The 27,001-nt window shown below is 48.4% G+C and overlaps 1 protein-coding gene and 1 pseudogene across 3 annotated transcripts in view; one reads left to right on the top strand and one right to left on the bottom strand.

Moving 5' to 3' along the window:
• PCNT (pericentrin) overlaps positions 1 to 27,001 on the bottom strand; it is an 82,379-nt gene that overhangs the window by 18,016 nt on the left and 37,362 nt on the right. Inside the window, exons 20-34 of one of the 2 annotated variants that reach the window (XM_080938104.1) lie at positions 26,640 to 26,869; positions 26,018 to 26,137; positions 25,887 to 25,907; positions 24,054 to 24,257; positions 22,373 to 22,543; positions 18,190 to 19,053; positions 13,411 to 14,088; positions 12,131 to 12,233; positions 10,028 to 10,185; positions 8,277 to 8,438; positions 7,351 to 7,518; positions 6,546 to 6,738; positions 5,537 to 5,759; positions 5,227 to 5,377; positions 1,213 to 1,893 (exon numbers count right to left, since the gene is read on the bottom strand). In XM_080938104.1, coding sequence (XP_080794230.1) covers positions 1,213 to 1,893; positions 5,227 to 5,377; positions 5,537 to 5,759; positions 6,546 to 6,738; positions 7,351 to 7,518; positions 8,277 to 8,438; positions 10,028 to 10,185; positions 12,131 to 12,233; positions 13,411 to 14,088; positions 18,190 to 19,053; positions 22,373 to 22,543; positions 24,054 to 24,257; positions 25,887 to 25,907; positions 26,018 to 26,137; positions 26,640 to 26,869 — 4,127 coding nt within the window. The remainder of the gene's footprint in view (positions 1 to 1,212; positions 1,894 to 5,226; positions 5,378 to 5,536; positions 5,760 to 6,545; positions 6,739 to 7,350; positions 7,519 to 8,276; positions 8,439 to 10,027; positions 10,186 to 12,130; positions 12,234 to 13,410; positions 14,089 to 18,189; positions 19,054 to 22,372; positions 22,544 to 24,053; positions 24,258 to 25,886; positions 25,908 to 26,017; positions 26,138 to 26,639; positions 26,870 to 27,001) is intronic. The other variant, XM_080938105.1, reaches the window with a different exon arrangement.
• LOC308436684 (large ribosomal subunit protein uL30m-like) lies at positions 14,112 to 17,880 on the top strand (annotated as a pseudogene). Its single transcript has 2 exons — positions 14,112 to 14,119; positions 17,403 to 17,880. The product of its transcript is annotated as a large ribosomal subunit protein uL30m-like (transcript).

The following is a 27,001-nucleotide window of genomic DNA, read 5'->3' as shown; positions in this document are numbered from 1 at the left end:
AGACAACCAGAGAAAGCCCAACCCCAGAGTTCTTATGGAAGCAGTCAGGCACGGCAATAGCAACCCACGGCACAGCACCACAGTCACAAGCCACACTAGTAAGGACACAAAAGGAGCCACGTGGGCCAACAGAGTGGAGCAGAGAACCCAGAAATGAGCCCACTCCCTGGTACAGGGATAAGCAAAGGCCTCCTAAGGACAAACAGCACAGGAAAGGTCCCCAGAGCCGACGATGATGTGCCGAAGCTTCTGCACATGAGAAACAATGAACTGAGGAAATCAGTTTCAGAGCAGAGGGAAGAAACTCGCCGACTACACGGGATGGGGAACGAATGTCTAGCATTAATGAAGAACTGCACAAACTGAGCGGCCAAGCTACCCGGCCAGGAAATGTTCTAATCCACTGGACAGGCAGTTGCAAGAGAAGAAATCTAAATGGTCAAGGATCATCCTGAACCATTAGGGAAATGCTACTTTAAAATGCTCTGAGTTTCCACCCCAACACCACGACGGTGACGGCCTGTAAGAGAAGAATGATGAATGCAGGGCAGGAGGGGACAATGGCAACTGGAGCAGCTCTCAGGGAAAACCAGTCCAGCTCTTCAGAAAACTAAACCTAAGACAAACTCCTCAGAGTGTGTACACCTTATGTATTTCACGTCAGCATACCACAGAGACAGACGTATATGTAAACATATGTATTTATATACATATACATACATACATATATATAAGTGTAAAGAGATCATGAAAGTTGACTGGGGGAGGGGGGCAGGATGGGGGAGGGGAAGGCGGGGGAGGGGGGTGGAGGGGATCCTAGGGAAGGAAAGACACCAAGCAGAGACAGACAGAGAGAAAAGAGTGAGCGCAAAGTATGACACACATTGTGTGAAAATGGCAGAACCACGTTGTCCATGAACTTGAAAATATGGTGAAAATAAACAAAATAAATTTTTAAAAAGGACAAAAAAGATCATCCTCAAATTCACAAAGACTCGCAGGGAGCCCAAAGAGCAGAGCAATACCTGGACCAACAGCACACTGGCACCTGTAACTGTAAAGCCTGTTACAAAGCTAGGGTGAGCCGCAGTGTGGTGACAGCACAGAGGAACAGGAGGGAGGCCAGGAACAGGTCCCCGAGAACTGTCCCCACCTCCAGTCGTTCAGGGGTGGGTGGTAAAGATGTATCAGCCGCTGGAGGACTGCTCTCACCAGCGTCTCCTTGTCTCTCTGCCACTTCCTCTTGTCCAGGTCTGTACGGCTCGACCTCCTCTCCATCCTCCTTGAGTCCTTCTGCGCTTCTTGCTCTTTCACTCTGGCGGATAACTGTTCTAATTCTGCCTGTAACCAAGCTGCCTTCTCCCTTTCTCTCTCCAGACAGCATCCCAGCTCCTGTTTGTGGGTCCGCAAGGCGTCCACGGCCGACCTCAGGTTGCCACTTACCTCCTTCTCTCTCCTGAGCTCTATGCAGCGCTCCTGAGCCTGAGACTCCAGCTGCTGCTGTGTGCGGGCAGCCTGTTTCTGCACCTTTTCAAGCATGGCCTCCAGTTCCAAGGCACGAGCCTTCTCTGCCTTCAGCTTTCGCAATAAAGCATGCTGCACTTGTGTCTCTTGGCGGGCACAGGCCTCCTGCGCGTTGCGGCTCAGCTGCTCCGTCAAGAGCCGCTCATGCTGCAAGGCTTCTGACAGCTCTAGCGAGCGGTTCCGCTCAGCCTCTAGGCTCTTCTGCAGCTCGGAGAGCTGGCCCTTCTCCTGCGCCAGCAGGGCTTCGCAGCGCGAGGCCTCAATCTGCAGCTCCTTCTGCAGGTTGTCCTTGGCTGCACGTTCGTGTTTTAGAGCCACACACAGTTGATTATTCTGAGCAAGCTGCTTCTCCAAAGATACTTTCAACTCCTGCATGGGTGGGCAAAAAACGAGATGGTAACAATTCATGTCAAAAGGACAAGGATCTAGATTGTTTTCTTATTTACGCTTTTAATTCAGAAATCACAATGCTGAAAATTATCCTATGGGTAAAACTGTACTCAGGACTGCGTGGATAAAATACTGTGTGGAATTAGCATTGAGAAAGTATGTGCACACATCTTTCTCCCTTTCTTAGAAATCCCACAACATGAGGATGCTCAAAGTCATGCATTGCAGCTCAAGACCACGAGCTCCAGGACACTGAACATGAGGTGTGCAGCTGGCACGTTTACCACATTTGCATCATGAAGACCTCGGATGCCATGCCTCACCGAGACAGCTACAAGGAGGCTGTGTGACACTGGGTATAACAGCCGTACTTGTAGAGAGAATCTCTTAAGTATCACCTGTCAATAAAAAAACCTATGGCCAATGAGCTAAGGCAGGAAATAGGGGGTAGGACATCTAGGAATGAGAGGATTCTGGGAAAGAGTAAGGAAAGCAGAATGTTGAGGAGGCACACATAAGAAAACAAGGCAAGGAAACCAGCCATGTAGCTGAACTCAGATGAGAATAAAACAGATAATAAGGTAACAGCTGTCTGGAGAACATAGGAAAGATTACAGCCTAAGCACGTATTAATAAATAATTAGTCTCAGAATCGTTATTTCTGGGAATTAAGTGATTGGGAGGAAAAGCTTCAACGAACAAACACCACACTCCAGGCAGGCCTCATGAACAGGAGTAGTTGACCAAAACAAATCAGACTCCATGATTTTTGTGCTTCTTATTTCTTTTTAAGAGAAAGAATATGATGTTGGGTAAGGGAAAAAAACTCTAATCAGCAAAATTCTCAAAAATTAAATAAAAACTTTAAAAAGTAAAAACAAAAACAAACAATAGAGGTCTCAAGAACCATAGCTGGGAACAACCAACAAGGCCGCCGGTATACCATTGCTGCCGTAAAGTCCCAGTGCCGGGGACTGTTCTACTTAAAGATTGCCTGGGCCCTGCTCACTGTAGGCGCTGCCTCACCTGCCACCACCACAGCTCCCTTCTGTGTCACATCCTCTCCACTCCGGCAGATGTCACACATCTCTAGGGCTGAGCCCATGACGCTCTCTTGGCATCTCCGTGTACAATCTCTCCAGCCTGCCACGTATAGCCCAGATCCCACATCCAGTGTTTCCGTCTGGTCACTCCTGCCTGAGCTACAATCCAGCTCTACAACACTCCTGCCTGCCACAGCACAGGTCCCTTCTGCACTGAATTCCAACGATCCCCTCACAGCCTTCTCCAGGGTCTAGATCCTACCCAAGCTTCGAGATTAAGCCAGGTCCTACGCACCCAGTGTCCTGAACTAGTCTGAGCACCCTGCATAGCCACTGATCTCTATGCTTCTGACAGGACTCTATTTCTAAACCCACAGGTCCCTCCCACACCACTTCCAACTTTTTGCCCCGGCCAGATATACCCCACAGTCCAGGATCAGACCTGGAGGCACAACTGTACAGCAGCCATTTCCCTCTGCCTGTCTGATATCACATCACACTAGCCATTTCCAACTTCTAGGCCCAACCTGCCTGTGCACCTTATCTTCTGCCCCTACCTGCTCTATCCGTGTCAGACTTAGAACTAAGAAATCAAGCCCACATGTCCGATCTCATCACAGGAAAGGTGGGAAAGGTGAAGCCAGTCTCTTCTCTCCAAATTCTACCAGTCACAGCCATGTTTGCCAGTGAGAAATACCCAGAGGAACCACAAAACAGGCCTTCAAAGACAATCATTAACTTCATCTGAGAACAGACACAAGTCAGTGAAAGAAAGAAGGAAGAACCTGAGGAGAAGAAATGCCCAGTGACACCCAGGAAAACAGAAATGACGGCATTCCAGGACCGAAAGAGAATCTACTAGGGAGACAGAAACACCACAGGACTCAAACTGAAATAAAGATGGAACTGGAACCCAATTGACAAAACCAGTCCAGCCACCAGGGTTATCGGTGTAGGAAAGTCGTGAAAGGCTAAAAGTAAACCCACCATGTGACCCAGCTGTACCTCTCCCGGGCGCAGGCCCACAGGGCTCAGCATCCTACTCCACAGATGCTTGTTTGGCCACGCTCACTGCTGCTCCATTCAGAACAGCTAAGGAACAAACGGCCTACATGTCCATCAACCGACTAACGGACAATGAAACGTGCGTATACACCGTGGAATAAGACGAGATCGTGAGCACTGCAGGGAGATGCGCGGACCCCGAAGAGATAACACACATCATGGGAGGCAACCAACCACAACCATCACGGACTCTTTCTCCTCTGAAGCTCCTCGCTACAGTCAGCGGTGAGCATGGACCATGGAGTCATTTCAGACACCAGCAAAGTAAAAGGAAACCATGCTGGGGTCGGAGCGAAAGACTGGAGAGAGGAAATATGGCTACATGTGATTTGATAGAGGGGATGGAAAAACGACGGGGCTTTTTGGTTATTGTTTTTCAAGACACAGGTTCTCCTTATGCAGGCCTGGCTCAGATTCCACCTGCCTCCACCTCCTGACTGCTGGGATTAAAGGCGTGTACCACCACCACTGTGCAGGGAGGGGGCATTAATCAGGGAGGAGGGAGGGAGAAAAATACAGAAGGAGGGTAAATAACAGTAAGGATGTCTGGAGAAGTCAAGGAGTCAAGCTATTAACTGAAACCTAACCAATTCAATTACCCAGGGCTGGTGAAGTCATGGCTCTTAGGAGAAAGCACGCCCACTGGTTTACTAAACCAGCACAATCCCCTATGCTCTGTGCTCCGAAGTGTGTAGCCTTCGCCCCTTAAGGGAACTTTATTTGCAACATATGGAGAAAACCAATCAGTGCAGCAGGGCCATGGATACATGTGGACACATCTATAAACCCACTCCCCCACTGCGTATGATGCACAAAGATGGTCTGAGCCAGAGATCAGAGTTACTGTGAGGCTGGGTCTTGGAGACACCTAACCTATAAAGCCTTACCAACGTGGCTACCTAAACATGAGCTGAGGAAGGCCCAAGTGGATAGGGATAGACCATGAGGCTTCGACCCTACGCAAAGAGCAATACCAAATGGTCAGCCCTAATAATATATATCCAAGTAACACTTTACAGAGCAAGCAGGTTGAATTCAGGCCACAGATTTAAAAGAGAGCAAATCGAGATTTACAGAAAGCATTCAAGGGAAGGGAAGGGTTAAGTGATGTAATTATTTTATAAACTCAAAAATAAAATGAATAAATATATAGCATTCTTTTGACCGGGCTGCCCAGCACACAGAGAACAAGAAAGGCAGTCACCTCCAGGGCCCTCGAGCTCTGGCCCTCCCTCTGCAGGTACCGCAGCTGCTGTTCCTCCTGCTGGGCCTGGAGGGCCTGCCCCTTTCCACGCTCAGACTCCAGCTCCTCGAGTACAACCTTCAGCTCATTCTCCTTCCCGTCCAGCATGGCTCTGGGAGGGAGAGACAATGGTGGCAGTGAGCCCCGTGCAAAGGGGACATTCAGGCAGGCATCCCTCCCGCCAGTGTCACATGGAAATCCAAAGCCCCCTCTGCACCTGCCGGCCGAAGAGGATGAAGTTCCACTGTAGGACCACGTCACATGGCCATACCTGAGCCGCAGGACTTCCTGCTGCACCTTGTCCAGCGACTCCAGAAGGCTGGTGTTCTCCTGCTTGCAGGCATGCAGCTCGGACTTCAGGTCCTGGACGGCACTCTGCTCCACCACCAGGAGCTTCCTCACGTCGCTCGCCATCTCTTGCTCTTTGCTTAAGGTTTTCTGCAGGTCGTTTGCTATGCACTTTTCCTGTTCCACTTTGTACGCCAAGAGCTCAACTGAGAATTGAAACAGTAGACAGCGCATTATCCACGAGTCCCTAGTGTGCCACACCAACTCAGTCAAGTTATAAATGACGTTGATTCGGGGAGATGGGCTCCTGTGAGTATTTCTGTGAACTGGATCCATTACGTCTAAGGGAGCCAAGCCACTCGGGGACACTTTCCTGTCTTCTGGGCCCATTCTGTTCTCAGGTGTGGCCTCCTGGTGGACACCTGAGACAACAACCACCCTCACACACCATATACCTACAACAGAGACGGACTAAGGCCCAGGTGGCTTACTGAGAACTTCTCCCAAAACCTGAGGAAGACTGCACAGGCCTCTGAAAACACAAGGCATGCAGTCTGGTCCGGCAAGGCCAGTGCTTTGCCAACATGAGAATCGAAAAAAGGGTTCAATACTGCAGAGAAGGACTCTTATAAACAGACGAAAAATTGAGTCTAGCCGAGGCACATGCATGTGTGTGGCCTAGCACAGGGGTAGTCAGAAACCCAACGGAAGCAGAAGGGAGGACAGCAGACTGTGAGGGAGGCTGCCATGCTGAAGGCCTGAGCAGTACACAGCCAGAAAGGAGACAGACCATTTGTTCACAAACAATAAAACTTCCTTCATAAAAACCTCCCTCAACGTGAAAACTTACGTACGACAAGATCCTGAACCCCACTGAGAGATCCCAAGAGTCCCAAACACTGGCACCCACTCGGGAATTCCTTTGCATCGGAGGAGCTAGCAGGGCAGGGGTGGAGTAAACTGCACGGAGGGGCAGGAGCAGGGGCACCCACCTTGCCTGCGTAGCTGGTGCTCCCGCTGGCTCCCCCGGGCCTCTGTGCTGGTCAAGGCCGCACACAACTGCTGCAGCTTCTCTTGGTTCTGCAGGTGTGTCATGCGGAGCTGAGCACGCAGGGCCTGAATCTCAGCTAGCAGGCTGCGCCTGTCGGGCAGACACAGGTGGTCCTGGACCTTCTGCAGGTCTCCCTGGAGGGAAGGGAAGAGCAGGCGAGGTGAAGGCTGGGTGGAAGAACCCAGTGAGGAGGCAGAAGGCAGGCACGCCTCACACTGGACTGCAGATTGTCCATCTTCTCATCTGTGCCCAGTGACACAAACAGGATTCCTATTGTCCTACCATGCTAATGTCCCCGAGCCCGTGTGCAGTGTGCTTGGACTCAGGAGAGCCCAAAGGGTCTGCTCTTTTGCTAGGTGTGTGTAGGCTGATGTTAAGGTGACACATGATTGGACAGTGGAGAGGTAGGCAGAAAAGGATAGGAAAACAAAAGAGGAGCAATCAAGATGGAGCTGGAGAAGGAGGATCTAGATCTAGGTGGTCTACATTGGCGAGAGGTAAACATGAATATTTTTAATGGTTTTTACAGGTCCTCTGTGTAGAGGGTTTGTGGGTTGAGAATTTAATATATAAACCTGCTTGATACACATGAAAGCATGATGTTGCACAAGGTTTTCTCAGCCGGTTGGTGGTCACCACATTCCAAAGTTTAGAAAAACATGTAGGGCAAATTTTCCAAAGAGATGGCCTCCCTTACGCTCTCTGGAAGGTGGTAATCAAAGCCTAGGGTGAAGGCTGCTGCTCACCTGCTCTTGAATAACCTTCTCCAGCCTCTTGACCAGGGAGTTACAATCTCCTAGGTCTGACCCATAAGGTCTAGGCTGCAGCTCAGCATTCTCCTGCTCCCTGGAAAACGCTTCCCGTATGGCCCGCAAAAGCTCCTCGCTCCATGTAAGATGTGTTTCCAAAGATTCCTGTAATGCAAAACAGGAGGCTTGGTGCTGGGGTTCAGGCTCAGTGCCAGAGGCTTCCTGTTTTAAATGCTCAACACACACACACACACACACACACACACACACACAAAGCTGGGTATAGAAGAAAAGCAAAATGAATCTGAAAAAGAGTTAAGGGTGGGAGTTAATGGTACCAAAACATGTATGAAATTCTATAGTAATAATAATAATAATAATAATAATAATAATAATAATAATAATAAACACTGACATTAGTGGCTAGAGAGACAGTTCAGTGGTGAAGAGCACCAGCTGCTCCTCCAGAAGGCTCACATGTTAGCTCACTTCTGTGTGTAACCCCAGTCCCACTGGGTCGGACACCCTCTTCTGGTCTCTGTGAGCACCAGGCACACATGTGGTGTACAAACATAAATGCAAACAATACTCATACACATAAAATAATCTAAAAAATACTGATATCAGGGGCCAGCAAGGTGGCTCAGCAGCAAAGGCTCCTGTGCCCAAGTCTGATGGCCTGAGTTCAATCCTCAGAAAACACGGTAGGAGGGAAACCCAACTCCAGCACACAATCTGACCTCCACATACAATGTGGCAATCCTTCACCACACGATACATAACAAACATTATGGGCAACCTTCCTTCCTGCTTCTGCTGCTGGGCTGGCCCTGGGCTGGAAAGGCCCAAAGCTACACGGAGCTGCCCTGCTGGGTATTTTGTGCTTACGTAACTCCTCATCTACTGCACCAGCAGTCTCCTACCTTCTCTCCTCTGTCAGTTGTCACCTCTGAAAGGGCCTGCCTGTCCCTTGGGAAGCCATCCAGGTCACGTGGTTCGCCCTTGCTCAGTGCACTAGAAGGGTCCTGGATTTCGGACAAGGCCAGTATCTGGTGGCTCTCATCAAACACCATCTGCAGCAAAGCCTGCAGAAGAAAAAACCCATCAGGAAGGGAAGACATTCCAGCCCCAAACCATCATCCACACACTCAACGACCACACCTCAACTCCTGCACGGAAAATAAAAACTTATTGTTATGCTGCTTGAACGGTGTTCTGTACCATATGTAAATTAGGAGAGACAAAGAATAAAGCAAAGATAAGTGCTGGCTGGGTTTGCGTCGACTTGACCAAATTAGAGTCATCACAGAGAAAGGAGCCTCAGCTGAGGAAATGCCTCCATGAGATCAGCTATAGGGCACTTTCTCAGTTAGTGATCAATGGGGGATATACTAGACCATTGTGGATGGTGTGACCCACAGAATAATGGTGGTGTCCAGGGTTCTATAAGAAAGCAGGCTGAGTAAGTCATGAGGAGCAAGCCAGTAGGCAGCACTCCTCCATGACCTCTGAATCAGCTCCTGCCTACAGCCCTTTGAACTCCTGTCCTGACTTCCTTTGATGATGAACTGTGATGTAGAAACATAAACTGAATAAACCCCTTCCTCCCCAAGTTGCTTCAGTCATGGTATTTCATCACAGCAATAGTAACCCTAAGAAAGTTATTCCTTTCCCTCTCTCTCTCTCTCTCTCTCTCTCTGTGTGTGTGTATGTGTACACACACTCGTATAGATATGTGTATGGAGATTGTGTGTGTGTCGACAGAAACTCACGGACCTACAGCTACAGTGGCTGGCTAGCAAACCCCAGCAATACCTATTGCTGAGATTACAGATACAAATTGCCACACCCTTATTTTATGTGTTGAGATGACCCTCTGCCCCTCATGCTAGTGTGGAATTTCTAAGTAATCTCCCCAGTCCCTTGGTTTACAGCCTCAAGGGAATAAAATAAAGCTTACTTTGAACTAATTTCGGAATTCTTAACATTAAAACTGTTTAATTTACTGGTGGCTCAATGACTGAGAATTAGTGGGTTTTCCAGAAGACCCAGGCTTAACTTCCAGAACCCACACAGCACCTCACAACCATCTGCAACTTTAATTCCAGGGGAGCTGACACTCTCTTCTGGCTACTATGGACAAGAGACACACAGTGGGACCTACAATCTCAGCACTAGGCAGACGATGTTAGAGGCCAGGCTGGGTTACATCATGAGTCCCAGTTATAAAACAAAACATTGTTTTGGGATACTGCTATTATTTCAATAAGACGCCATATCAAGCTGATGCCACTGACTTATGTAGCCATGTTGACATCACTGTCGGCCATAAATGACTTAACTGCTCAGTGGCAACCAGTAGCTTTTTCCTTTCCTCTAAAGAGAACAGTACTCTCCCCCAGAGTTCAGACTCAACCAGAACAAGCAGCTCTGAGACCCTCAGGCAAGAATCATCAAGACCCTCACCTAGGGGGCTATCACCACCTGGTGGACTGGCATGGGATCACAGGAGGGCTGTCAGGTGAGACTCCATACTGTGATGGCTCAGGATGAGTGTAGCCTACCAGTGGGTTAAGGCTGAACATCTGAACCGGTACAGGTGTAAGTTAGCAAACAAGGAAGGGACAGGTTTTTCCATGTCATTGGAGCTGACAATACTCTTGGACATTATTACCTTCATTTGCTTTGTTTGAACTTCCTTCTCCTTCATTGCTCCTGGTGACTGGGCAAACCTTCTAGAGCAAGGGACAGTAGCAACAGCTACTAGATCAGTGGGAGCCTCGGATCCTTCTGAGCCCATGGTCAGCATCGTAGCAATGTCTGGGCCGTCACCTAGGAGCACACAGGGTCAGGGGTTGAAGCCACGACATCTATTTCCAAATACAGGTGCAGCAAGTCACAGCACATAAACACCTACTGGCACCAGGCAAGGGTGTCAACAATTTCCACAAACACAAGTCGGAGGAAAATGAGTGAGGAAGGAGAAGCTCACTTTGCATGTCTGATGTGTTATCTGTCTGTGACTGAAACATAAACCTCGGGGTTATTACATGTGCCTGTTCATCCCCAGTGACAGCCACACTCCAGGAAGCACTGAGGAGCAGTCAGACTATACCGAAGGCCCAGGGACACAGCACCCAGCACAGGGACCAAGAATGTGGTGGACAGACAGGACACCAAGCCTAGAGGAGGTGGGAACAGCTGGATGAACAGCAGTGTCCACTCTAGATGGACCTGACCTGAGGTGGGATAGGAATGGGACTGCACACAGTCCAGATCTTGTGACACCAGACATCTAATAGTCAGGGGCTGTACAAGTCCTTGGGAGCATGAACGCTGGCTCTTCAGGCCTGTAGCCTAGGAAAGCCTAGGAAAGCCTAAAGTACCGGTGAGGCAGCAGCTCCAGACCCACGGCGAGCAAATGCATCAGATCTCCACCTTGAATGAGGTCAGCAGACACTCAGACGTGCAAGGGAAGTACTAATACCAAAGTCCACTGGGAAGAAAGTACAGCAAACAGGAGGAAATCTTGGAAGCAGCAGTTTACACGCACAGAGGAAGCCCAGACACTCATTCTCAAGCCTGGGGTAGGGGAGACAAGAGGTGACATCCGTGCCTCACAGACTAACGTGCTAACTCTTAGAAATGTGCCTGCCCCTCTGCCTTCCAAGTACCACAATTAAAGGTGGGAGCCACCACTCCTGGCTGGATGCGATTTTGTTTTAAATATTTTATTGACTTGTTGAATCTGCATTGGTGTTTCACCTGCATGTCTGTCTGTCTGAGGCTCTCAGATCCTGGAGTTACACACAGCTGAGAGCTGCCATGTGGGTGCTGGGAACTGAACCCTAGTCCTCTGGAAGATCGGTCAGTGCTCCTAACCACTGACCTTTTTCTCCAGCCCCTAGATGCTATTTTAAACAGCAAATGTGATGTGACAATAAGTCCTATACTAAGGCACAGGTGTCCCCACTGAGTCCAACACAGGCTGAACCCATGTTGGGGACGAGACAGAGTTACCCATGGAGTCCACCTCAGGCCACTCAACTGTTCCAGCCATCTGCTGCATCTGAACTGCATTTCCTTAGGTTCCTATGCTTTCAAATGCTTGAAAAAGACAATCACAACTTGAGACATCCCCTATATCCTGACTTGGGACAAGAAAGCCATTAAAGAGGAAGTTATGAACAGAGGAGATCCCAGTTTGACCCACCGTCTTTAATGAAAACCACAGACCTGGCAACAAGAGAACAGGGAGGTAGGTCAGAAATACAGATGTTCCCAGGGCTTCCACCCTCTGAAAGGAGACCTGGAAGACATACTTGTGAACCATGGGGTCCAAGCTGATCCCATAAAACGCCTGATATAATGAACCCACACCCCACGCTCAACCTCAAGAACAAGCCAGACCCCGTGAAGAGCTCCCACGTCTGCTCTTGAAAATCAGTGTCTGAAGTCCAGAGAGCAGACGGATTGCTCCGCATGCAGACCGGGAGGCAGGGAAAGCGAAGTCCTGACTTGCTCTTTCTCTCCTGTCTTCACCGTGAAGGGCACTTATTGGGACAGTGGGCACAATCTGCGTAAGACCCAAGGACCTCACAAAACACGATGACACTCGTAGGAGACAACCAGCAGCACGTTGGCAACTCATACTCAAGGTACAAGAAGAAAGGTGGTCAGCGCATTTGGACGTTAGAGGGCCTGGTGGGACCTTTGTAGTACCCGGCACTCTAAAAGCGCGCACACAATAAAATGTACATATATGTGGTGGACTCACTTTTCCCACTCCCATCGCTTCTTCTCGCTAACTCATGAGAAGGGGATGTTAACGCTTCTTGAGCATCCAAAGATATTACGATAAAGTCTTCGACATCCTTCTCCTATTAGACAGACAGATTTTTGTAAGGTCACAAGACGGTAAATAACAAATGAAAACGTACTAAGGTCAGAACATACCAGCTTCCCAATGAGAACCCAGCTCCAAGCACTCAGGACACACAAATACGCGGGGTATGCTGGCAACACGCGCTGCCGATAACTCAGTCAGCACTGGGAATATCCTTAAGGGACGGAGACGGCTCGGCAAGGAAAGGCACTTGCAGCCATGCTTGGCAACCTGAGTGCAAACTATGGGACCCACATGATGGGAGGCCATTACTCACAGGTGATTTGCTCTGACGTCCACACACTATACGCAAACATACATGCACAGAAAAGAAAATAACTTTAAAAAAACCCACCTTTATAAAGCAGCCACTAACAAAAATATCTCAAATTTTAAAATTTGTGCATAGATAATAGTATATGGGTATCTTGGATAACATGTATGCCCCAATGTATCCTCATATAAAAAAAAAAAAAACTTTAAAATAGAAAAATGCGATTGAACTAAAAAAACAATAAATTGAAGTGTTCTTAAACTTAATTGGGATCCCATAACCATGCGCACACAGAGACTATTACTATAATAAATCTAGGCCTGTGTGCCTTAGACGGCAGAGTGAGTCCCCTCCCCAGCATCCACATAAAACCCCAGGGAGGGTGCTGTGCCGAGTTTCACCACAATCCCAGCACTTGGAAGGTGGAGACAGGAAGATTCCTGGGACCTGCTGACCAGCTGGAGACAGGCCCAGGCAGGAAGCTGTGGTTCAGTGAAAGACACTGTCTCAAAATAAGATAGAAAGTAACAGAGGAACAAGAAACCTCTGACCTCCACGTACACACATACACATACAAAACCTAAAGCAGTTTAGACAAGGAGGCCTTCTGTAAACCACATGAGACTTATGACTGCATTACTTAGAACTAACATCGGTTGAGGCACATAAGTAAAGTTCTCAGAAGTGCAATTATCTCTGTTTCAGACATGACTAAAATGATCTAAGGGTCCCTAAGACAGTCAGCTGGAGGGCTGATTTCTTCCGGAAAACCAGGCTCCTCGGTGACCATGAGGCACCTACTGTCAGATGAGCCAACAATAGCCCTGCTGTGATGCACCCTACGAAAACACTGACCGCCCACAAATGTCTGCAACAGGGAGGGTGGGGAGACACCTACCGTGACTGTCCTCTCCACATGGTGCTTCTCAGCCGAAGGGGCCACCACCCACAGCGGGGCCTGGCCTGTTGCAGACTTGCCCGGGTAACAAAGCAGCCCCGACACATCAGCCTGCAGCAGAGGGTCTGTCCAGTCTGAGGAGATGTCCACACTGTGCAAGCTCACTGTTCCCATGCCCGGTGACAGGGGCAAGCTGTGCTGATGCTCCAGGGATGGGTCCTTCCGGAGAACCTCGGGGGAGCTCCAGGAAGACAGGTCCAGCGCCCTCACCGGGTCCTTCTGGGGCTCAGCCTCCCCAGGGAGGAGGGAGGCACTGTGCACACTGGCTTGGGAGGAGAAAGGTCCCCCTTGTGACGCTAGCTTTTCTTGAGTGGGGAAATCTGGCATCTCAGTTTGGGCCAACAAATCCTGATTTTTAATAACATCAAATACATCCCACGAGGATTTGGCAGTTTTAAGTACAGCATCGGGAGACAATGGCTTGCTTTCTTCACCATTATGACAATGATGACTTGAACCATTTTCCAACAGGTTTGGCTGTAATTTAGAAGTTTCCATGCCGGTGTCCCTGAAGGCCATGGAATGCACCTGGTGGTCCAGTTTCTCCGCAAGTTGTCTCACCTGGGCTATGAGATTGGCGTTGCCCAGGCAACCATCCTCCAGTTGTTCTTCCTCAGCCTGTGAGGGAGGAGAATATACAAATGAACAGGTGAGTTACAAAACACCTACCTCACAGCTATTTTTCTAGTGTTTCTGAACTATTTTCAGAAAATGAACACCTATGGGCAGGACCCATAACAAATCTTCAAGATGTCAAGTTTATTTAATGGCATAAAAAATAGAATTGAAGCTTGGAAGTTAGGATAAATTTTTTTGTTTGTGTTTTGTGGTTTTGGGGGTTTGGTTTTTTTGGGTTTTTGTTTTGTTTGGTTTGGTTTTTGCCTAACAGACAAAAAACATCATCACCAAGGTCTGTAAATCATGAGGTTTTGGGGTTTTGTTTTGATTTGAAGAAAAAAACTCGATCCAAACACTGAAAAACAAACAACTGTAATTGCTATAATGTGGAGTTTCCTTGACAGCAGGCACCCGGCACTGTTTGTGGTGCCGTGGGCAGAGCCGACATAAGAGTGTAGGAGAATCTGCTGCAGCCTGGGGGTGAGAGATTTCACAGCGTGGACTCCCTGAGAGTTCAGTGGGCTTGAGATGGATACAAACACCTCTCAGAATCAGAGCACACGCAGGTCCAGGTACCTGCTCTTAGCCTCGGTCTAGTCAAGTGTGCATCTCTAACCCTTTCACGTTCTCACACACAGGAGTGGAGCAGAGTTCTGGGAAACGTCACGAGTGTTCTGAGACCAGCCAGCTTTAGGAGTATTTTGAGTCTCCTGAGTAAGCTAATGAGGCATGGGCTTGCTTTGTAAGCATCAGTGAGCAGGTCACAGGGCCTCACTCACCAGAAGGACGCTGTTCTCAGAGGTACCTGTGACTGACACACCGCACCACGGGGTTTGGTAAGGCCTGCCACCTGTTTCCTCATTAAGTTTGACCCTACACAAGCCAAGGTCTCCCAAGAAACCCTTCTTTCCCAGAGTAAACGTTGACCCTTTCTTAAAGTAAAAAATATTGGGGGGTGGGGGGCTGAAGAGACACTAGTGGACAAAATGAAAATGAATCATGGTTTAAAATCTCCAGGATTTTTGGATTCAGAAAGTAGAAAAAAATTAACGTTCGCATGAACAAAAGTTACCTATGCAAACTTCTTTAAATAAAGCTTGTAAGAGACTTCAGAATGCACAGGGAGTGTCAATATAACAGGCTTTAGGGACTCAGGAGACTCCACTAGGAGGATGCAGCCCATGGATACTCCCACCTCGGAGAAGCAAGCAACCCTGTCATGATGCACCCGCCCAGCTGCGGCGCCTGGCCCAGCAGAGCAGGGCAGGGCCAGCCCACCTCATCCTGAGCCACTCAGCCTGTGTCCCCCCAAAGAACCCTGCTGTTCCCCATGCTCAAGGGCGCTGCAGTTTGCACTAAAAGCATCTCTGCTTCCAGTCTCGGGGCTGCGCATGCTGACATCACACCTTCCACCTCATGGAGGCTGGCATCCTTTAGTGTCCCAAGGACTCTGGCAGACCCATAGATTATCTCTGACCAGAGAAAACACATGAAAGACCCCCGCTTAGCAACAGTAAATGCCATGTCTGTAAGGCTGTGCACACACGGGGCAGGCTAGGTCAGGGTCCCAGGTAGCCAAGCAAGATACCGGTGAGAGGCCAGCTAGCAATAGACAAAGAAAGGGAGACACTCAGACAAGCCCAGCTTTCAGATAAGCTGCAGCCCCCGACTGGAACCAGGAGTTGTCTCCTTAAAGCCATATTTCTGCCACCGTCCCCATACTTAGATGAGCCCAAAGCAATTATCCTCGGAAGCTGCAGCCTGACTGGTACCAGGAGTTGCCTCCTTAAAGCCATATTTCTGCCATAGTTCCCACACTTAGATAAGCCCAAGGCAACTATTCTCAGGAGCTGCAGCCCCAGCTGGTATCAGGAGCTGTTTCCTTAGAGCCCTGTCCTTGGGCTCACTCCCTGGCCACATTTAAACTAACCAATTAGAACCCTGTTGCTATGCTTCTGCTTCTGTACCTTGCTTCTGCCCCCCAAGCCCTATAAAAAGGGGACTGCCCCTTTGTCCGGCGCGCAAGTCCTCTGAGAGACTGTGCCCACAGGTACCTGTGTACTTTGATCAAATAAACCCTCATGCTGATTGCAGCCAGTGGTCTCGGCTGATTCTTGGGTCCTGGGGTCCCCTCAGATAAAGGTCCTCTGGACGAGGGTCTTTCACACAGAGAGCTTCTAAAGCAGCGGTTCTCACCTCCCTAATGCTGCGACCCTTTAATACAGTTCCTCATGTTGGGGTGAGGCCCCAGCAATAAAGGATCTTCACTGCTACTTCATAAATACTTTTGCTAGCTATGAATCATAATATAAATATCTGATATGCACGATATCTGACATGTGACCCCCGTGAAAGGGTCATTAGACCCCAAAGGAGTCTTGCGACCCATGGGTTGCGAGCCAATGTTCTGAAGCTGGAGCTGGGTTAGTCAGGGACTCAGATGTGGCTTGGCGGCTCCTCAGACACCTGAGCAGTAGAGCTGCTGCCGGGCAGAGACACAGCAGGCGGTTGTACTCGGGGGAAGAGGCCTGGGGTAGGGAGCCCCAGGGCAGAGCCACTGGCAAAAGGAGAGGGCGGGAATGGTAGGGCAGCTAATCCTGAACGCTATACTTAGAGTCAAACTGGAACATTTTTAAAAGACAGCTTGGGTAGGGCAGTCTGCTCCACAATGAAGGAACTCAAAATAGGATAGGATTATTTTATTTATAGGATTATTTAGAAAACACACACAAAACCCCATGAAATTTGCCAGGAGCAGAATTAAGAAATTCCCTTAGCCTGAGTAACACCATTTTACATAGATTAGGTTTCTGTTTCCCACAATAAAGGCCTTTTCCCAGAAAATAGGTGATCTATCTTTGGTCAGGTAGCTAGCCGAGTAGAACAGTCACCCAGGCAACGAATCCTCCTTGGCAGAACAATCCCTCCTGCACCTGGGTCGTCCCCCTCCCCACGTAATTCTCCACAAAGGGTACTGTGAAAAGTCCGTTAGCTGGAAAGTTCCCGTAGTCCTATGCCTTACTTTCCCATGCCTTATTTCCTTCTTCTACCTGTATAAAACTAGCATGTGAAAAAATAAAAATTTGTCAGCCTGATCAGACCACTTGACTTGCTGGACTTCTTCTCTCCTATTGTTCCCCCATTCTCTCCTAGGTGATCCTGGGTTCCCGCTGACTGTCCGGCGGGTCAGGGCAGAAATCCATGCTAAGTAACCTTTGTATCACTATGCATGGTACCCAAAACACTGAAAGAATTGTTTTAAAAATCTTAAGTGAGAACATTCGGAGCGGACACAGCTGTTGCCGCCTCTGAAGAGAAGAATTACCACACCTGTGGCCGGGGGTTCTGCGCTCAGTGTTGCAAAGGCCTCCAGGCAGACTACCATGAAGAAAGGTGCAGAATCTCTCACTGGTACAAATTTACCGGACCAAGAATTCCAGATAAAGTGTTTCAGCCTAGACCTGATTTGGAGATCATGAAAAATACGGTGGGGACCCCAGAACCCTCATAAACTGCACATACTTACGTACAAGGAGGCAGCCATACTGCATAGTGGGAAAAAGATATGATCAAGATGCTCAGACTGTAGAAGCACACAGCCCTCAAATGCACAAAAAATCCCATCGGTGAACGCAAAGCTGAGAGTGCTTAAACTGTATGTACGCATCCAGCCCGAAGCTGCCACAAGGACTTCCCACAGAAGAGACCATGTCCAGCATGTGCCTCAGGAGCACTAGGAAGTTGGTTGTGCAGTGGCATCTGAAGCCTGTGGGGCAGGAAGCAAAGTCCTGACGCCACACAGATGCATTTACTTTACTGAGGAAACGTTCTCATTAAAGGGTGTTGATCCAGTCAAAAACAAACAAACAAAAAAAAAACCCAAAAAACTAAGTGACTTAAAATGTTAATAATTTTAAAGCTAGTAGGACTTACCAGAGGTAGCCACTGAGCCCCGGTGACCCAAACCCCAGGCTCTCTGCCCTGCCAGGAGGCACGAATGACAAGAGCAGCCCAATGGACAGAATAAGAAGCCACTAAAGGTCAAAAGACAGAAACAGTAGTTCCAATTACCTCCCGTAGCCCCTAATGATGGAGGCCTACCTGTACGGCCAGGCTGTGGGGAGCCAAGGCTAGCCCGCTGCTGACACTGTCCTGTTCCAGTTCATCATGTTTAGCCTGTGCCTCTGCATCGGGGTTTGTGCAGCCAACAGATGCTACGTGAGGCTGATGATACTGGTCCAACTCCATCTGGCGCTTGAGGAAACGCCGGTACAGCACTTGTAGCTGGTGGCTGAGGCGAGCACACTGCATTCGCAGCTGCCGCAGCTCAGGAAGCTCATCTGAGGGGGCAAGGGTCTGCTGTTCCAGAGCATGACGGAAGTGGGCCAAAGCCAGAAGGATGGCCTCCAGCTCCAGGGAATGGCCCACTTTCCACTTGTTCACGGCATCGATCTCTAAATCTCTCTGCACAATGATTGCGTCCTTTGCCTTCAGGGTAGCTTCAAACTCTTGGATCTGAGAGGCCATGGCTTCCACCTCAGCCTCTCTGAGTGCCACACAGTGCTCTAGTTCAGCCAGGTGTCTTGCAGCAACCTCCTCGGCGTCCTGTAGCCGCTGCTGCAGAGCCTCCAGGGCTTGGCTGTGTCTCTGGGCCTGGTCTGTCAGAAGCTGGCCGAAGACCTCCTTGGCTGCCTGCGCGGCTTGCAGCTCGTCCCGGAGTGCCCGTCCACCCAGGCCTTCTGCCGGCAGGCAGGACAGCTCGCTGTGGAGGCCGCCAGCCTGAGGGTCACTGATTTCGTGCACCTTGGGCCCCATGAGGCTCAGCTCGCTCTGCAGCTTCTCAATGACCTCGTGGAGCTGCTCGATTTCCTCTGCCTTATCCTTCTGTAACTGCTCCTGGTTTTCCCGCAAGTTTTCAATGATGGCTTTCAGCTCTTCGATCTCAGAGTTCCTGCCGTGTACAACCTAAAGAGGAAGCACGTGTCGTTAGGCCGTCAGACAGAAAGTGGCCTGAGCACATCCCCTTTCCAGGACCCAGAAGCCTGGAGGTCTGGGTACTACAAACACACTACACCTGTTCTTCAGAGAGAGGAGGATGCCTGCAAATCTCAGCATAGCTCCACATGTGCCCTACCCTAGTCCTGTGTCTAAACTCAGAAACTAAGACTTTTAGTTTCTCTTCAGCCAAGACTGACACCAGCCCCCACCCCCCACTACACTAATGAGGTCCCTTACTCTGTTATCTAACTGACTTCTTTCCTTTTCCTGAAGCAGTAATTTAAACTGCAGGTGTCACACTGTCCCTGCAGCCACTGGGGTGAACACCGTATACAAGGTGGCCAGCTCTAGTGCTGCCTCGTATGACACGAACCCCCTCGCTAGGCGTGAACGAGTACACTTGTAGTGGAGTTTGACCTAGTCCTTTACTTTAATGGAACTTAGATATGAAATAAACCTAAAAAACAGTCCGTGGGAACTTGGGATTGGCAACCATGTCAACACGGCCCAACTCCATTCTCTGAAGCTGCCACCACATACAGTGACCAGGAAAAGTCTAACCGATCCATGTTCTAAAACTTGTCAAGTAATGAATGTCCCACATTTTCCTTTAGAAATATCAAGAGCCCTGAAACAACCTGTGGTCTCCTACGTTCTATTTCATAGTTCATACACAAATACAGACCAAGCTTATAATAAAACAAAAACAAAAAAGCCGGTGGGAAGAGGCCAGCATGGCTGACATCGTGAGAACTGTCCTAAAAACCCAAACCCAACCCAAGTGGTTCTCGGACCACTCCTGCCCCCAATTTGGTTTGGACAGTATCAGCCATACAACACATATACAGTCCACAGGAAGGTCATGTTCTACAGTTAACAGAAGGCTATGTGAAAGACAAGACCCTCGGGGGTGCTTTGAATGAGAATGGCCCCCACAAACTCATGTATGCACACTGGGTCCCCAGGTTAGTAGAACTGTTTGGAAAGGATTAGAAGGTGTCACCTTGTTGGAGGAGGTGTGTCACTGGGGTGGGCTTTGTGGTTTCAAAAGCTCACACCATTCCCAGTTAGCTCTCGGCTCCCTGCTTGTGAAGCAAGAGGAAAACTCTCTCGGCTACTGCTCCGGTGCCACGCCTGCCTGTTGCCTATTGCCATGTATCCTGCCATGATGGTTATGGACTCTAACCCTCTGAAACTGTGAGCCCCAAATAAATGCCTTCTTTTGTAAATTGATTTGGTCATGGTGTCTCATTACAGGTAGACACTTTAAATGCACAAAGCTCTATTCTGCTCACCTTTTCTGGGTGCTGCACAAGACACAGGCCAGTGAAAGCATCTCTAAGGATGATTCTGAGCATGTGCCCACCCCCAATATGCATGGCTCAAATTATCCACATTATGAAAAATATACGGTGTATTTGTAATTAGAACACTAAGCAAAGAGAAAATAGGGCAGGCCAAAAAAAAAAAAAAAAAAAAAATACTTGAAGACAGAATGGCTCTAAATTTCTCAATAGGAAATTAATTTTACTTGTTCTGTAATTAGTAAGGAAATGAAAGAAGATGCAATCAAACTGCAATAAGAAAGGTCAATCAAGGCAGCTTCACTAGAAATCCTGCCTCACAGCTGGGCATGGAGATGCAGAGCTCTGTGAGTCAAGTCAGCCTGGTCTACACAGTGAGCTCCGGGACAGCCAGGACCACGTAGAAAGACCCATTCTCAAACACAAACGGGCTGGAAAGGTGGCTCAGCAGTTAAGAGCACTGACTGCTCTTCCAGAGGTCCTAAGTTCAAATCCCAGCAACCACATGGTGGTTTCCAGCCATCTGTAATGGGATCTGATGCCCTCTTCTGGTGTGCATAAAGAGAGTGACAGTGTACTCAGATCTATAAACAAACGTTTGAAAAAATAGACAAAAACCACAAAGCAAACATTTAACTTCACACTTAAGGATTAATACCAATCTTGGACTATCTCTTCCAAAAACAGAAAAGAGGAGGGAAAAAAAATCGACTCAAGAGAGGTCAGGAGCTGACTGCCCCTAGAGGGGACAGAGATAACTTCACAGGACATCTGCACATGGAAGCATGTACCATGAACATGCTCTTAGGATGTGAGGCTGACTCCCAGCTTGAAAAATGCCAAAGAAACAGTGAAAGATACCACTTCCAAAACTCCCTTACAAACAGAAGCCTGGTGCCAATATCACACTGGAACTGACCTAATGGTACGAACACGCTGGGAACTATGGAGATGTGTTTGCAGTCTGGGAGTGTCTCTATACCCGGTCAATGCATTCCTAGTGCAGGAGAACCCATGAGCTAATACACACCCTGTGCAGAAAGGCCAAAGATACGCTCTTCATATACATTAAGAGACTGAATATGTACAGAATATATACAGATTTATAGGTATGCAATAAATAAAGGAACAGGTGTGTTAGAGTCACTAATCAAAGGTAACAGACTCCCTAATGCCAAGAAGTCTGACAACTTCAATAAAATGTACATCTTCTTTTAAAAAAAAGTACAACTTATCAAAATTATCACAAGACAAAGCAGAAATCTGACCTGAATATCAACTTAAGAAATGGAACTATCAAAAAATAACCCCCAAATTAGCTAAAAATGGTTGTATATATACATCTTTAATCCAAGCATTCAGAAGGCAGAGGTGAACAGATCTTTGAGTTCAAAGCCAGCCAAGGCTTTAAAAACAATCAAAACTACACAAATTAAAGGAACTGCAATCGCCTTTACTATTATAACAATCAAAGAAGTCACATCACGTTAACCATTTTCAGAAAAGGGGAAAATTGAGAACACTTCCAACTAACATTTCTGAAGATTATTCACATGTATGTGCAGATACCACACGCAAGTTAAAGATGCTGTGAGACCCACTGGAGCTAAAGTCACAGGCAGCTGTGAACAAACTGACGTGTGTTCCACACCTTTGTGAGATCTGAGCATAAGCCCACTTAGCAGTGTCTTTACAGTACTCACTCACACTGACACAAATACCACCCACCAATATCTGCATGCACCCAATCACGATGGCAGACACTGTCCACCAGTGACTGCGATATTCCCTCATAGTACTATAAATGGCTCGCACTACTGCATCTACAGTGCCCCATGTGTGCACACACACACCGACGACCCCCCCCCCCGCCAAGCGCCTCTATTACAGCGCTAGGATGCCAGTGCTCCTACCATAGGAAACAAACACGCATCACGCTGTGGGGCAGCAGCCAGACAGTGCCATACAGCTGACCTACTCACCTCATTCTCGTGCTGCAGGAGTGTCCTCTCTGTTACATCTGGTTGCCCTTCCAGACCCCTAGAAATGCTGCCCTGAGAAAGCAGAGGACACCCAGTTTCGTCCAGCCTGGACCGCGACACAGGTGTTAGCAGTAAGTCACCCGTGTGCTCTTGCTTTAGTGTCTCTTTTTCCTATTCCGGGAGGAGATGAGCATTTATTTTAGGTAAACAAGGAATCAGGGACTTAAGGAATCAATTATCAGAAAAACCTAAGCCACAGTGAGGTCTCCTGCAGAAGTGGGTATATTTCCCACATCTGCACTTACCTGGGCACGCTTGTACTTAGTGGACCCCCAGACTACACACGCTGGACAGAACCTAACTGAGCTCATTCTAGACCCACAGGGTGAGGAGAGCCAAAAGGGGTTGCCTAGGACTCTACTGTGAGAAACTCTAGTAATCACTGAACAGTATGCAAGTGTCCACTGGGCTAGTAGCAATTACAAAAACACAGGGACAGGGACAAAAACAGGACGAGCTGGACAACATGTTCACCTGCTGATCATGAATGTATGAAAAAGTGTCCAGGGACTGAAGAGAAGGCTCAGCAATGGACAGCACTGGCTGCCCTTCCTTCCAGAGGACACTTCACCCCATACAGCAACTCACAACCGTCTATAACTCCAGTTCCAGGGGATGCAATGCCCTGCTCTGGCCTTTAAGGGCACTACACACATGAGATGCACAGACATATATGCAGGCAAAACAGCCACACATATAAAATACAGCAATAATTTTTTTTTTAACAAATGTTTCGGGGCTGGAGAGATGGCTCAGTGGTTAAGAGCACTGACTGCTCTTTCAGAGGTCCTGAGTTCAATTCCCAGCAACCACATGGGGGCTCACAACCATCTGTGATGGGATATGATTCCCTTTTCTGGTGTGTCTAAGAATAGCTACCGTACATTCATATAAATAAATAAATCTTTGAAAGAAAGAAAGAAAGAAAGATAGAAAGAAAGAAAGAAAGAAAGAAAGAGAAAGAATTAAAGCTTTCAGAGAACACCATAATATACATGCTCACAAAACACTGGGGAATAAAGAAACCCGGCAAACAATGTCAAATGGTCAAATGTGGGGAGAACAAAGGGGCATTTTCCATCTCTTTATATCCACAGATCAGTTGAGTTCAAGTCAAAGAATAAGGTTGCAACTGCCCTGAGGTGGGCTGCAGGAAGTGACATCCTGAACTCGCAGGTTCAACAGGAGAATCAAGAAAACAAGAGGAATTCAGGTTCCCATCAGCACTTTTGAAAAAAAGTTCACCTCCACTAAGCCCTTCAAGCGGGACTCCGGTCTCTCTCGAGGTACTGAATACCAAGTGGCGTCCCTCCTTGGCTTTCACTTTTGTAACATCTGATGACAGAAAGCAAACAAAAACTCCCAAGCCCCAACTAGATGCTCAAACACAGACATAACTGAATGTAGGCGGTGAGACAGCCTTGTCTTAAAGCCAGCCTGCTGCCCTGAAGCCACTAGGGACGTCTGTCCAGGCCTACTATGAGGTACAGGGGACAAGCCCCTTCCTGAGTCCCAAGCCACATGCCCAAGAGACCCACAGCTCTGTACATGGCACTGCCCCACAAAGCCACATCCATGTCCCAGCACACCTAGCTCCCTCCCACCCAGCTAGGAACTTTACCTTCAATTCTTCCATGCTTTTCTTCTGTTTTTCCAGTTCTTCCTGGAGCTGCGCCATTTGTCTTTGAATGCTGACATTTGTCTCCTCAAGACGTCTAATTTCTTCTTCTTGGATTAACAACTGTTGATCTGCAAAATCTTTCTTTATGACCAACTCATTAAACCCATCCAATTTTTCTCTCAGTTTCTCTTGTAACAATTCCACCTAAACACAGAACCGAATGTTTGAGGAACAGAACAGAGAGTTTAAAAATAAAAATTTTCAAATAAAACTGTCAATAACAAAACCAGCCTGAGTCAGGCCACGCCCCCTACACCTCTCCCTGGAAGCATCAGGAGGCAGTCAGTGTAGTGTCTGGTTCTTCTAGCCATTTCTGTAACGTGTACCATGTTGAACTACATCACATGATGGAAGATTCATGCCACACCCCCTAAGATCTGTAAAGCCCTATCTTCCCATTTGTCAGGAGCCTCTTCAGGGGGGCTGCTCAGGATAAGAGGCCCATGCTTATCCACTTCATGGCCTCAGGACAGTTCACCCACCTGCATAATCTCCCTTTTTTTAAAAGTTTTTATTTTTAAATGTGAAAAATATGCACCCTGGGCGTGCCTGTGTCAGAAGAGGGCGTTGGATCCTTTGGAACTGGAATTACAGAAGTTATGAGCCACCATGTACAAGGCACGAAGGCATCTCTCCAGCTCCTTAGTCTCACTCTTTAAAACAAAAAAACAAAAGCAAAAAGAGGGTACTGGAGAGATGGGTACACAGTTGAGGGCATTGGCTGCTCTTCCATAGAGCTTGGCCTCAATTCCCAGCACCCACAGGTCACAACTGTCTATAACTGTAGTTCTGGGGGACCTGACACCCTCGCACAGAGACATGAGCAGGTAAAACACCCATGCACATAAAAATAAAAAGCATTTTTACAAGAGTTGCAAAACAAAGAAAGGAGAAAGTCTGGGCAATGGTGGTACAGGTAGATCTCTGAGTTCAAGGCCAGATGGAGTTCCAGGACGGCCAGGGCTACAGAGAGAAACTGTCTCAGGAAACAAACAAACAAAAAAGAAAAACCAGGCATGATGGTGCATACCTTTAATACGGGCACTTGGCAGGCAGAGGCAGCCAGATCTCTCTGAGTTCAAAGCAAACCTAGTCTACATAGTGAGTTCCAAGATAGGCAGGGCTATGTCTCAAAAAAAAAAAAAAAAAAATCTATTCATGTGTATGGATGTTCTGCCTAAGTACCATGCTGAGTCTAGCTGTGTTCCAGCTATTCTCAAGCTTGCTGAAGGAAAGCCTGCCCTTCCTTCCCTTGAGCTCTCATCATGCTCCGTCCTTAGGTGCTATCCCATATAGTTCTCCCTAATGCTCTCTCCCCCACTCAGAGACCCAATCTTGGCCTTGAAGCCCACTCATCCATTACCGCTCATCCCTAAGGGGAATCTCGTAGTCAGCCTCCTTCCTGGACCAACTGCCGCCACTGCTGTTTTACATTTAACATACAACGCTATGAGAACAACAAACGTATGTGAAGGCATCAGGAGGCCTGTGGTACTGAAGGGCTGCAGGAGGGCCTCCCTGCGTCCCTTCAGCACAAGGCTGGAGAGCAGGACTCTGGCTCAACAAAGAAGCAGGTCTATGCCTCACAACCCCCTGGGAACCCATTCTTTCCTAATGTGTCATTTTTAATAAAAAAGCATACGCAAATCAACCATAGGTACGTCAGACAAGGGGCTGCAGAGTTCCACAGCCCCAGACGGAAGCACAGAGAGTGAGCTGCAAGCCACGGGCGGACAGAAGGGACTGAAAGCAAGGAGGTGTCGTCCATCCTACCTCCTCATCTAGCTGGCCGCACTGTGGTTTCCATGTCCGCGGGAGGCAAACAAAGTGTAAAGGAAAACAAGGCTTTAAAATATTGCAGTAACCAGTCGCCCACAGACACGGGACACCAAAGGCTGGCCTACCTGGCTGTCACGGCGGGGCCCCGAAGGCCGTGGACGGGCTGCCTGGCGGAGCTGCCCCTCCAGCCTCTGGATCTCCTGCTGGAACTCTTCTCGCTCATGCTCGCGCTCAGCAGCCTGTTCCTAGAACAGGAAGCCACGTGTGAGCACAGTACTTTGGGGGGACGTGTGACAAAGCCAAGAAATAAGGCTGCAGCCGCACATCTCACGTATCCACTTACCCTACAACACCACCCCCCACCCCCGCCATGGCCAAGTTTTCAAAATGGAGCTAAAAGAAATGATCTGTCCATACACTGCAAAGGAGATGGGCGGGAAGCCACAGTAAGCGCAGACAGCTCTGCACTCTGTAGAAATAAACCACAGATGCCTCTCAGGTCGCCAGCTCACGGCTGGACTGGCAGAATTTTCTCCCAAGACCATAGTAGGAAGAGATATAGGTCAAGAAGATGCCAAAATATTCACTTAGGATCTTCACAAAATGCAAGTCCCCACCACAGTCAAGGTGACGAGGCCATTGATAAGAGCATTACACACTAGCCTGCGACACGACAGCATAGAAGTCATTTGTGCTTTAGTAAGTTCGTGACAAAAATGAACAACCAAAAAAGAAAAATCTTCTTACATCCATGAACTGACGCTGGCTACGTAAGTGCTTGTCTAGGGCAGCCAGCTGCTGCTTCAGGGTGGCCACTTCCTCAGCCAGCTGGGCACAGCCCCGGTGCTGCACAAGCTGGTCCTCCAACTCAGACTCCAAGACGCGCATCTGAGAGAGCAGGCTGGCACGGTCCTTCTCAGACTGCTTCTTGGACTCCCACTGGTCTCTGGTAAGAGATTCCACCTCCTTCTGCAGTGCTAAGGATGCCAAGAAAACAGACATGGAGTTCAACCTCAGGGCACGGGCTACAACAAGCAAGGCTTGGCTCGTGACTGGCGACTCTGACAGATGGCTCATAAAAATCCAAACTGGAACAGCAGAAGACCACT

This window comes from Micromys minutus (genome assembly GCF_963924665.1).
Source record: "Micromys minutus genome assembly, chromosome: 25".
In the NCBI taxonomy this organism is placed as follows: domain Eukaryota; kingdom Metazoa; phylum Chordata; class Mammalia; order Rodentia; family Muridae; genus Micromys; species Micromys minutus.
This window is presented reverse-complemented; position numbering and strand designations above follow the sequence as displayed.